General features: G+C 41.6%; 1 protein-coding gene across 10 annotated transcripts in view; it reads left to right on the forward strand.

Annotated features, from left to right (window-relative positions):
• Positions 1-5181, forward strand: part of LOC122530416 — a 43248-nt gene extending 38067 nt beyond the window's left edge. For 7 of the 10 annotated variants that reach the window (XM_043657336.1, XM_043657334.1, XM_043657333.1 and 4 more), the window contains 10 exons: positions 163-1573; positions 1663-1778; positions 1855-1995; positions 2080-2177; positions 2256-2439; positions 2532-2757; positions 2857-3107; positions 3197-3405; positions 3486-3639; positions 3768-5181. In XM_043657336.1, coding sequence (XP_043513271.1) covers positions 163-1573; positions 1663-1778; positions 1855-1995; positions 2080-2177; positions 2256-2439; positions 2532-2757; positions 2857-3107; positions 3197-3405; positions 3486-3639; positions 3768-3884 — 2907 coding nt within the window. In that variant the 3' untranslated portion in view covers positions 3885-5181. Of the gene's footprint in view, positions 1-162; positions 1574-1662; positions 1779-1854; positions 1996-2079; positions 2178-2255; positions 2440-2531; positions 2758-2856; positions 3108-3196; positions 3406-3485; positions 3640-3740 lie in introns of all 10 variants that reach the window. The other 3 variants (XM_043657339.1, XM_043657341.1, XM_043657335.1) reach the window with 2 other exon arrangements.
• The last annotated feature ends 7517 nt before the right edge of the window (positions 5182-12698 follow it).

Consider the following 12698-nt stretch of genomic DNA (forward strand, 5'->3'; position numbering starts at 1 on the left):
GGAGGTATTCAAGGTGATCATAAGGTGGAGAATTTCTTTCGTCTAAGCAAGTGACGTCACACTTGTTGACACAATTAAACAAAGATATTATTGAAAGCAATCCTCATCGATGACGAGTCCACAAATCTCTTTTTCACGACTTTTTTTCACGATTTTTTCCAGGCGCGAAGTCGGAACAGCATAGACTACGCGAGCAGCTGCGGCGGCCTGGACGAGGCGTCCTGCGATTCCAGTCTAGTCAGTTGTTGCTCCGTCTACGAGGACCCGTGCGCGACCTTGCCGGACGACGTGAGGTTGACGACCGGCGGGGAGGGCACCAGCGAGGGTGGCAGCGAGAGTTCGTCCATAGCGGGCAGCGTTTCCGCCCGCGCGAACCGAGCCAACGTGAAGAGGACGATAGCTGCCTCGAGCGCCAGCAAGAAGCAGAAGGCGACTGGGCAGGAGGCGCAGAAGAGCGGCAGGGCGAAGCCGACGCCGTTGAACGCCGCGTACACGGCTACTCCGGCGCGTTCCAAGCCGCGAACCGCGACCCCGAGAAGCATCCTGAACAAGGCTCAGCCAGCGACGAGGGACAGAGCCCGGTCCAGAGAGAAATCCACGGTCAGGGAGAACAGCAGCAACAATAACAACAACAACAACAACAATAACAACAACAACGACAACAACAACGGGGCAGTCGGTCGACTGTCGATGACGTTCCGCTCGGGAGCGAATCCGATGCCGCCGCGAACGAGAACGAGACCGATCCCCGACTCACTGCCGTCCGTGCTCACCACAGAGATCAACAAGGACCTGGCGCAGCAGCGTGGCCGTGGCGGGCAGAGTGGTGGTGGCAGCTGCAGGTCCAGAGGCGGGTCGAGCACGCGTGGCGCCCGCACGCCGAGTTCAACGCCGTCCGAGGAAGTCCGGAAGCCTCTGTCCACCCCTCGGGTGCCTTACACCGGTCGCGTCGAGGCGGCGAGATCCTCCAGACCGGACAAGATGACCGCCAGCGCGGACAGCAAGGCGCTGGACGCGTACGCGACGCTGCCACGCAGGAACAGGGCCAAGATGAGCATCGTTGCCAAGACGGCGAATGAAAAGACGGAGAAGGCGACGAGGAGCAGGTCCGGCAGCAGGGACGCGAGTCTGAGCAGGCAACAGATGGAGAAGAAGAGGGATCACACGGTGCACAAGAGCCTGCCGCCGTACCCTAGGCACAAGACCGTGGAGAGGACGCGGATTTATCACGAGACCAGCGTGCAAACTGGTCTGACCGGTCGCGACATCGAGAACGCTTTGTCCGGTGTGCCGAGTGCCGTCGCCGGGCCGGATGTGGTCGAGAGACTGCACGAGGGCTGCCAGACGGAGGGCACGTGGCAGGACATGCACGCGATGCAGACGGACCTGAGGAGGTTGAACGAGGAGACGTCGCGGCAGAGAGAGGAGAACGAGAAGCTGAAGACTGAGATCGTCGAGGCGAAGCGTCTCCTCGAGGAGGAGAAGGCGGACCACGCGTTCGCCCGGCAAGAATTGGACAGAAACGCACAACGAGTACTGGCGATGCTCGGCACGCCACAGTCGGAGCACGCAGGTGTGGGGGCTTGTTAAAGACACTTCTTGAATCTTGTATCTTCCTTTCGCTTGTATTTTAACAGGGTTTTTTTTTTTTTTTGGTTTTAGAAGGCAGTGACAGCTTCCTAGAGCTGGAGTGCCATTTGCAATCTTCTGGACAGGTAGTCGCCAACCAACAGTTGGAGATAGCAGACTTGCAGTCTCTGTGCCGCATGCTGAGCAGGGTAAGCTACGTTAGTTTACACTCGTACCGTGTATTTGTATCTAATTAATTTGTGCGTTTGATTCGTTTTTACGAAGGATTTGGAGAAAAGCTTGGCTGCCCAGAAGGCGTTGTTGCAACAGCAACAGGAGCTGGAGGCTGAGTCGGCAGAGATGCAAGACTTCCTTCAAGAAGAGAAAGCTACCTTGGTGGACGCTTTGAAAGAGGCCGAAACAGAGGTGTATATCTTTGACAAAAATAAATACAAAATCGATAGAAAAATTGCGTTGCTAAAATTCTTCTTTCTAATTCCGCGCTTCTAGCTAGTGACGAAGGAGGAATTATTAACGAAACGCGAGCTGGAATTGGAGAGGCAAACCGAGGAGTGCAAACACTTGGTGCGCATCAGCGAGCAACGAAGGTAAACATTTTTTGTACGTTGGAAAAGCTTCGTTAAACGCGAATCTCAATTACTGACGCGCGTCTTCTTTCTTTCCAGGCAAGAAAATTTATCCATGAGCATGAAATTGAACGCGGTCGAACGACGAAGCAGGGAGCTGTTGCTTACGCAGGGGGCCGCCGTTTCCGGGGCTGCGGTTGCGCTTTCCGGTCTTGGCACCAGGCTAGAGGGACTGGTAGATCAGCTGATAACGTCTTACAGTATCTCGGTGAAGGACCTCGAAGTAACGTCACCATGATTCTTTCTTCTTTCTCTTATCATCTTTGTTTCCTTCGATTCACCGTATCTAATGATACTCGGTCGTTTTGCTCGTAGGATGTGATATATCACAACGAAGCGTACAGCCGGAGTAACAGCAGCATCGAATCGAGTCCGGTCAGTTCGAAGCACAGCCTGAAAGAGTGCACACCTAGTCCGAAGAGCGGTTCCTTCGTTTCCGCGGTGATTGGGGCAATCCGGAACGCGGCTACGCATCCTTTCGCAACGAAAAACACTACAGACAAAAAGTCTACGTTGGAGTCGGCCAAACAGATGTACAAAGGTGTATATACGATGTATATCCGATGTCGTATTTAAGAGGTGATCACCGATCACTCGACAACCGACCAGTCAAACTAATCGTACGCAATTGAATATTTAGAATTGAGCATGGAATCGTCGTCCGACTTGCTCGACTTTGAAACCGAGCCGTGCCTGATGATGGAGAGCGTGTTGGAGGACGTCCCTCTGCCGGACACGTACTCGCACAACATGGTGTCGAGCAGCGACTCGCTTCGCAGAGCTCTCAGCTTCCCGGAGACGGTGGACGAGGGCAACTTGAAGAAAACGCGAACCAACGAGGAGTGCTCGAGCCTCACGAACCTCACGCAAGCTATTTTACACCGGCGTAAGGTATAAGTAGAAAAGTATCGGTGGCGAAAGACGGTGGGAGAAGTGATCGGAGATGGTTGATCGCAATTCGTGTAATTTTTTTACGCAAGGTTGAAAACGAAGAGGACGACGACTGTGACTCCATCAGCGAGTCGGACACTGGTACCAACGACGGCCCATTGGCTTCCGATTATTGCCCAGCTGTCGGTCTCGTCGACCAAGTGATCGACGTGGATAATCTCGTCACGAAACTGCTGAAAGTGCTGCGGATAATACAACTCGACAACGACACGTGTATACAAGAGCTGAAAGAGGAGAAGTAATTTCCTCTCTGTTCCCCTTGCTGTATAATCGCGCGTAACGGGGAAGCATTGTTTAAGCGTATGTACTGATTTGCAGGTCCGAGTTGGAAACGAAATTGGAGGTGACCGTGACAGAGTTGGAGGAACTGCGTAAAATCGTGGACAGCCTGCACCAGTCGGACGAAATTCTGAGCAACAGCTCGGACAGGAGGCGCAGCGTGATGGAGAACTGCCGGCTGCTGATCAAAGAGGTAATGGCCGGTGACGTTACCGATACATATCTGTAAAATGTTTCTAACGCCGTTTCCCAAAGAGAGATTTTTTTAACCAAGCGATTGACTTTTTGAAAAAGATGTCAAATGGAATGATTCCTCTGTAGGCGGTTAAGGAGGAATTAAAATTTGACGAGCCCGCAGTGGCTAATAATAGCGGCCCTGGAGCAGCTACGAACTGCGAAGATCTCAACGCGAACGCAGCGGCTCAATCTTCTTCCTAAAACACGTTCCCAACACACGAAAAAACTCTGTCTTCTTTTCGCTTTCTTTTTTTCTTTTTTCTTCTTCTTCTTTGTTGTTGTTGTTGTTGTTGTGAATTTATTCTTTATTTTTTCGACCGGTGCAAACCTGCTGACAGCTATGCACGACCGTTTGTCGTTGATACGGAAACGAGAGCTGCGTTAAAAGTTATCTTCTGTGTTGTGTATCATTTTTCAGAGTTGCTGAACCTGACACTCGACATGTGTAAACATGCAACACTGTTCCTTCGGTGACTCAGTCTCAAAGTGACTGAATAGTTCACAAACTGTTTTGCGTGTGTTGAGGTCATGTACAGCTCTCTCCGTACTGTCGCGTTGCGGAAGGTACTTCAGTATATTTTATATTCGTCCAGAGGCGCGTGTAATTCGTGTACATAATAACAGAGAAACTGTTACTTCAAAATTGAATTATATATAGTCAATAATCGTAATTGTATCTAGATATAACTCGAAGCTTTCTTTCAGTCTCAGTGATCGTAAAATGATTTTTGAACGTATCTTTTTAAATTAAATTTATCGTCGTTTCTTCGTATATCTGTCGTACAATTCAATCAATAGTTGTGAATCTAGCGTAATTTAATCGAAAGGAAAGAACAAAAAGGAAAAAAAAAAGAAGCATGTAAAAGCATAGACAAAATTCGCGATGGATACTCAATTGCGTCAACAAAAATGACGAATCCCCTTCTCGTGCCCACCGAATCGCATTTTCGTCGCGTTAACTAATGTTAATAACGAGCCATTTTCTCAAGAGTATTAACTCCTGTACACTTAGAGAGTGAAGAAATAGGTTGTAATGTACCTTAATAATAAAGAAATCCATCGATCCAAGTTTACTCTCAAACATAATAAAAGCAAAGAACGTGTATTAACGACAACAGGGTACATTAGTTTTACGATACGTTACTTACATAGTGGTGGATTGGCGTAATTAATATATCGGCCAGTACGAGTCATTCGAATAAACGAAAAAACGTAATGTTATTCAACTCGTCGTTGCTGCTTCAGCACGATTGGAAAATGTAACCGGGAATAATCTTTCGTTGTAACGTTCTTAAAATAGGGAAAATAGAAAAGAAGAAAAGAGAGATATATGCGAATAATTATTGCAAATTATACCTGAGTGAATTATTCACTCGGGAATAATTATTGCAAATTATTCCCGAGTGAATATTCGAAGAAAATGAAGAACAAAAAAACAGAGAGAAACACACACGTTACATAACAGAGCTGCTTTCTATTTTAATGGTGAGATATATTTGAAAAAAGAAAAAAAGAAAAAAAAAACAGATATTCTTGTACACGCTTCCGTAAGTCACAATTATTATTCGTCGTGTAAGTTTCGAATTCATTGTGTACATATATATATATATATATACATATATATATACATATATATATATATGTATATGTAAGTGAACACACTTCGTGTAACTTACGGCTTTATTCTAATTGCGTTTCAAACGACCGACCATTTTTCTACAATTATAGGTTTCCTCCTTCGTTCTTTTCTTTTAACGGTAGTTTAAAATTCGTGTGAAAACGATTCTTTTTTTTTTTCTTAATCTCTTCCCTATCTGCCGTTTCCTTTTTTTTTTTTCTCAACGAAATAAACGATTCCACCCAGATGATATATATTCTGAAAATCATAGTCCTAAGCATTTTTTATACAAACTATTGTGATGATATACCAAAAAAAAAAAAAAAGAGAAAAAAAGAACTCATGAAAGAATGTATTTTAATTTTTAATCAAATAAATTTCATTTCGATAAGAATATATCGTATATCGTGTATTTTACATAAGCGTACAATCGTCCGCAGAGTTACAGCAAGCAATCGATGAATCGTCTAACCCTTGCACCGTTTTACTAACTTATGCAACGTCAATTCAACTTACGATACTTTCAATGTTTCTTTCTACTTCTTTCTCAAAAAAAAGAAAAAAAAAATGATAACATTTAAAAACTGCCCACAATTCGTTATAAGCGAGTTATCAAAAATAAATATTGCCTCGAAGTTAATGAAAAAATTAATATCAGTTGAAGAAAAGATGGAAGTTGATGACAGAAGTGAAGAGACAATGTATGATCGTCAAAAAAAAGAAAAAAAAAATATAAAATTTTACGTAAATGTTCGTAAATGGTCGACCTCTTCATTCTTGGCGAACATGGTGCAACAGCGAGAACAGCAAATTCGCCAAACGTGAGCCAGAAAACCTGAAAAAAAAAAAAAAAAAAAAAAAAAAAAAGGAAAAGGAAAAAAAAGGAAAATTGAAAAGTGATAAAAAATGGAAGATTCGAATGTCACACATTACGGAATCGGATTCGAAAGCATCAATTAATCAATCCGCGCGGAACAGACAGAAACGTTCAACATTTCCACGGAGGATATGGAAGAGTTATCCGGTTAAAAATTAATTCCATACACTCGACAAGTGGAATTCTCTCTCTCTCTCTCTCTCTCTCTCTCTGTCTCTCTGCACGGTGTTCGATGTATTTAGCATTTCTAGTCGCCGGAGCACAAGCGAAATCAAAGCGCCAGTTTGCTTTTCATCCCGGACTGCATGAACCGTGTTTGTGATCGTTAATCGGCGCCGTTTTGCGTTAATCATGGCTGCAATTACATCGCCTGATTATTGCCAGTGATATTGCTTTGATTAATTAGCGGGGCCGCATTGATTCGTGATGGATCGCGACAGAATGTTACGGCAAACATATTTACATCGGCACATCGATATTTACCCTGGTCCCCCCGTTACCTTGTGAAACCTGCCGCTGAATTTCCTTTCCCCGTAAACGTATATCTGTAATTGAACCGACGTTGCCCGATCGATACCCGCGTGCACCACTTTGAATATCGTCGATATACTCCCCCCCACTCGTCAAGTTTTCCACGGCCAGAACCTTTCGACTTTCCACGACTCACCACGAGTTTCGAAATTCAAACGCGTTTTATATCGAGCCTCGAGGCACGAGCTTGGACGAGAAGGTTGGTTCATTGGTCATTTACGCCAGTCTCATTAATATCTGAATATCGAAACTTTTGTGATTTTTTAACGAAGAAGTAGTCTGGGGCTGATTTGAAACCGATGCTTCATGTATATATACCTATTTCTACTGCAGCGGTAATATAGTTTACGATATATGTATAGCAAAGAATATACCATTTAGTATACGATTTGTGAATGAAACAATTTCGTCCAAATAACGACTGTTAATTGTTTATCTGTTCAATTAAAAAAATGCAGAAAATTTCCATTTATTTCTGAATTTAGAAGTCAACAATATGCAAACTTTATTCAACTTCAGCGCGTTTTTTGCAAGTTATTGGGAAATACATTGGATGTAAGTTATAATAAAAGTCGTAAAGTCAAATGACGATGTGATAACGTTGTATGTAAGAAATTCTGCCAGAAAAAGGGTCATTTGACCCGTCGTGGTAGGTTTAGTGATAAAAGTGTCTATTTTTAAACTGTATCGCTCGATTGATTCCAAGTGAATTGACAAGCAAACATACGCTCGTGGTCAAAAGTTTTGGGATAAGTACTATATTTATTTCAAAGGTGGGAAGAGATAATATATTTGAGATATACTTTGAATCATAAATGAATTTTACAATTTCGATTCCATGGAAATACACGTGAAGAACAACTGCTGTAAAATTGACTTTGACTTTCAAATTTCAATGTCAAAAAAAAATTTTTTTCTTTTCTTGTATTCTACTCATCACGAAGAAACCACAGGTTTTGAAAATGCTATAAATTGCCATAGTGTGTAAGCACAGTGAAAAATTTTTCTCGTGACTGAATCTACGATTGAAGCTTCCCCTTTATAACGGTCTCAGAAAATTTGATGCATGATTTTTTTCTCGTTATTTTATTGAACTTTGAATATTGAGCTTAGAAAATTCTAAAATCGTCGTTAATATTCGGTTTCGCGGAATATTCAAACTTAAGTTTGCTAAATTGTTCGAGGAAACAATTTATTACAGTAAGTTTGTTACAAAGGAGAGATTGCAATCTTCAAATCCGTTGTAGATCACGTGGAAATATTCTCGCATACTGTGACAATTTATAGCATTTTCGAGAAGAAAAGTGCCTTCACTCTGTCATCTTCTTACAATTGATACAGAATAGATACAAAAATATCTTACAGTTAATGTTAAAATTAAAAAGCTTCGAGTTTACTGTTGTACCATTTTTACAAAATTACAAAATATCCCCATATATCCGAATATTTGATGCGAGTCACTGTATTTTGAGATTTCTTCTCTCAAAAAAAAAAAGTAACGTCAATCCAAACGTGATTCTGTGCAAATGACCCTTTCAATACACGTGAAAGCTACACATAGAGAGAAATAGTCAAAAGAAACGTTGGATTGTAGTCGAATTATGCCCAAAAGTAGGACGATATAACCGGATGAGACTGCAGTTTCGAAAGTCATTTGGCGTAATTGTTCCGTTTCGATCGAATTATCTCGGACAAATCCGCCGAGACGCATCAGCATCGAAAGACATTAGGAGAAACACTCCTGGCGAGGCGCATATCAGCAATGCGACAAGACGCACCGGCCGTAATTTCAATTAAACACATTCCAAGGGACACCGTGAGCCGTGAGGCGAATTCTCGGCCGCGGAATATCGACATCGCGGTCCTGAGTGGTTTCACTTGCTCCGATGAATCCACCGCGATCGATCGGCTCGAGCATGTTAATCAGAGACCAACGTCCCGATCCGTCCGATCGAATTATCCGCCGTCAACGACCAGGCATCGTCATCGGGGAGATTCTTCCTGCGGTTTCGTTCTTCCGTGACTCTTTCACATCCCTTTCTCCGGTTATTCTCGAAATTTCTCAAATTATGCAGTCGTGTATCACGCACGTTGGGCAGAGAGGAAATTTGGGTTGAGTCGAAAGCTCGGTTGCGACAAGATCTGCAATCTTTATTGCGAAAATGACGCATCTAGATCTGTTAGGTATCGCAAACCTACATATTAACACTTTCGAGAAAAAACATTCTTGCAATAATATTTTACAGTCACACTTCGTTCGACTTAATTTGTGAGGATATCGTATAACACCATTCGCTGTGATATTATAAATAAAAAAACGAAGACGTCTAGCTAAAATCGACTCATTTCTTTCAAAATTGGACTTGCACCACTTTCAAAAAAAAAGGCTCACACAGTGTTTCAATTGAAATCTTTAACCATTCAACTGAGCATTTTTTTATTTATATCAATATTGTCCAATTCGAAATTTTTTAGTTGACAATGTTCACTTTTGGTTACTAATGGACTAGAAATGGCCCCTAGTCTGGTCAGTCTAATTTTCCGAAATCCAGGATTAGGATCTTCGTTGTTACAGATTGGCGTTAGTGAATTTCAAAGATTTTGGAAATTCGTTCCCAACTTTGTCAAAGCGAGGCGTTGCGCGACAGTTGAAGATCGTCCCCACGGTGACGCGTTTAGGATGGAATCGGTTTAACGATGGTTAACGCCACTGTCGTGGCAATTTCACGGTTCGGTTCGCCGGTCGGAGAACATGGCGAACGTTTCCGCGAATTGTGATCGATTACGCGCGTAGGTGAAACTTCCGATCCGGCCACCCCTGCGAGGGACGAGTTGATGCGTCAGAGGGAAAATTGGAAAAGTGTCGGATGAATCGAATTTGCCATGGAGGACAAACGTGTCGAAGATACCAAGCGAAACAACCGAATCGTTACCATTAATCATAAAAAGTCGACATCTCTCCCGCGTATAATAAATAATTACTTAATCGTTTTTAAAGAAATTGAAGTGAAAAAAATTTACGATACAAACTTCTATTTATATATTTTATTCAAAATCATTCGAGTATCTAGAAATAGGCTGTTATAAATGTATAAAATTTCCATAGAAAATTGGTCATTTTTACCACTTTGATAATTCTAGTGTTAATTATCTTAAGAAACTTGATTGATACAGTGATATTAAAAATATTATTTAAAATATTAAATTTAATAATATAGAATATTAAAAATATTAATATTTAAAATATTAAATTAAAAAATTTTTAATATTAACATTTAAAATATTAAATATAAAACACTTGATTCTGATTATACTTCTTTATTAAGAACACTAGAATTACACTGATGACCAAAGTATGATATTTGTGGCAAAGAAATTGCTACATAGTGTAAGGTAAAAGTTAATAATACAAGCTTTTATTAATATATTTTATTAAAAGTCACTAGAGTATCTAGAAATACACTCTTACAAATATATAAAATTTCCAGAGAAAATTACAAATTAGTCATTCTGACCACTCAAACAGATAGTTCTGTTAATTATTTTAAGAAACTTGATTGATTTAAAATATTGAAAAAGAAACTTGAGATTGTATCGCCTTTGCAACGACAAGAAGATGGATGTGACTGTGTAAATGCATCTGTAAATGAAAGTAGATAAATTAAAATTTGCCTGCGTGTATAATTTTTAGCTAAAGTTAGGTTTAGGCTAGGTTTAAATTAGATCTAGGTTAGGTTTAGATTCAAGTTCATGTGATTTTTGTTGAATTGAAAAGAAAGTTAGATTAGGTTGGGTTAAGTTCAAGTTCGTGCGATATAAGTTTAATAGAAAAGAGGACTAAGACTTAAATACGACTGACGACATAGCGCTGCATGGCATTAAAAAAATTGATTTTGAATTTGATTAAAAAAAAAAATGTTGCAAGTATTGCAAGTTATTACTTCCCTTCGTTCAGCGGAACGGATTTAGCTAATAAATTTGTGTTTGAACTTCGAAGAAGGTAGTCTTACGTTTGCTGACTCGCCAGTATGTGTGTAACTTCGAACTGCTCGCGTGCAGCGTCGCGAAGTTTCTCGAGGCAAGTGCGCCTCGGTTGGAACAACGCGGATGCTCGGATCGAAACAGAATGCACAATCATTATTGGAACGACGAAATATTACGAAACGGTAATTCGACGTCAGTGAGAGCCAGGCTTCACTTAGCATTGCTGAGATGTACACGCGACGTGTGCTATAACGTGTGCGCTCGGTATCGAGAAAATCGGTTGGCAATCATTCCGCGGTTCGTCATTAGCTAACTGCGGATTTTAGTTCTAAAAATCCCTCGTGGGACACTTAATGAAAATCAAGCACGTCGAAGGCAATTCAGCTGCTCCTGTTGTAAATTTTTGCGAAAAGAAATTAAAGAAAAAAGGAGGAGGGATTTCTAGTCGACAAAAAATTAACGATCCATCGTTGTTGCAAAACTTAAAAATGGTGAAAAGAGATAATAAAATTCGTAGAACAAAAAGAGTTGAAAAAAAAAATAACTTTAAGAAATTCAGTTGACTTCAATGTGGTATTTTTCAAAGCAAGGGTACCCAGTATCGTGACTTCTTACGGAGTAAGCGAAATCAAACGATTTTTTACAAAACACGTAGCAGTTTTGTTGGTAATACGAAGTAAACATACCACCAAGTGACATTTTTATTACTTTTTATATGAAATTTGGAGTTTTTAAAGTAAATGGAAATTTTTTATTTTACACGAATTTATTGTTGTTGCTTTTTTTTATTTAATGTCGCATTACGGATCGGTTGTTTGCAATTGCGCAGAAAAGATTGGTGTTCTTCAGAAATGCGATCGTGTTTTCTACACAGTCCTTGCAAATGAGGGTTTCTGGTTTTATGTTGCAACTTAGTCTGACTTGCTCAAATTTTCTGCATTCGTATAAGAAATGTTTGCCTGTTTGTTACATGGTGTGCAGTAAGATGGTTCTGATTTATCGTCCTTACTCTAATCATTACGATTCTTTCGCTTCTATATTTACCGTCGGGAACTGGGTTGTACAAGTCCTCTGACGGACCGGGTGGATTTGGTCTTTTTGCTAGGTTCCAAATTCTATTCCAGTCTTCTTTTATTGTTACCTTAAGTTCGTTCATTAAGTCTCGATCGCTGCCAGTAGATCGTAGAGAGCGGCTTCTTTAGCTAACTCGTTTCCAGTGATTCCTTGATTCAAGACAAGATTCAAATGAAGGTTAATCAATTCGGTGTATTTTTCCTGAAAATTTCCGAATGATTTCGTGCTTGTCGTATTTACTATACACGTCGAACGGGGGTAATCGGCACAAATAAATCGTACTCGATATGTAGTTGGAGCAACTCGACAGGAAGAAGATTACGCGTGGCCTGGCGATTTTGATAAAAAAAAAAAAAAAAAAGAAAGGAAAAAGAAGACAGTAAGCGTTGCGAGGTGACCGTCCGTTAATAAAAGAAAAATCTAATCAGCTCGTAGCGAGGGGGTTGCGCGCGTTGCACCCTCCATTGTGTGCCCCGTGCTAGATTTCTCACTTAAAGATAGCCGGCCAGGGCCTGTGTATAGCGTGTAATATGGTACGAAGGAGATAAGGGCGACATGTATGTCGACGAGTCACCCAAGATAAGCCGAAGAACCGGCACCGGTGTTACCGTGGGGGAACTTCCTCATTTCTCAACCCCTTCCGCACTTATCGTCCGGGGTATGCGCCATTTCCATACAGCTAATGGCGCGCCGCGAATAGCGAAACAGCATTTCGTTTTAATGGGGGACCGTGTACATAGCCCATCTTACAACGGGGGTTTTGGCAAGTTCCTGTCGTTGTCCTCCTCCTTTCCTCGTCCTCGTCCTCGTCCTCGTCCTCGTCGTCGTCGCAAACTTTCTCTTCGTTAAGTACTTTGGCAACACGTCCTTCAACGTTTTTATCCTCGACGACGGCGAGCTGGAATTTTCTAGCCGTTCGCCTTTAAAAACT

Source organism: Frieseomelitta varia, unplaced genomic scaffold (genome assembly GCF_011392965.1).
Source record: "Frieseomelitta varia isolate USP_RPSP 00005682 unplaced genomic scaffold, Fvar_1.2 scaffold_342, whole genome shotgun sequence".
Lineage (NCBI taxonomy): Eukaryota > Metazoa > Arthropoda > Insecta > Hymenoptera > Apidae > Frieseomelitta > Frieseomelitta varia.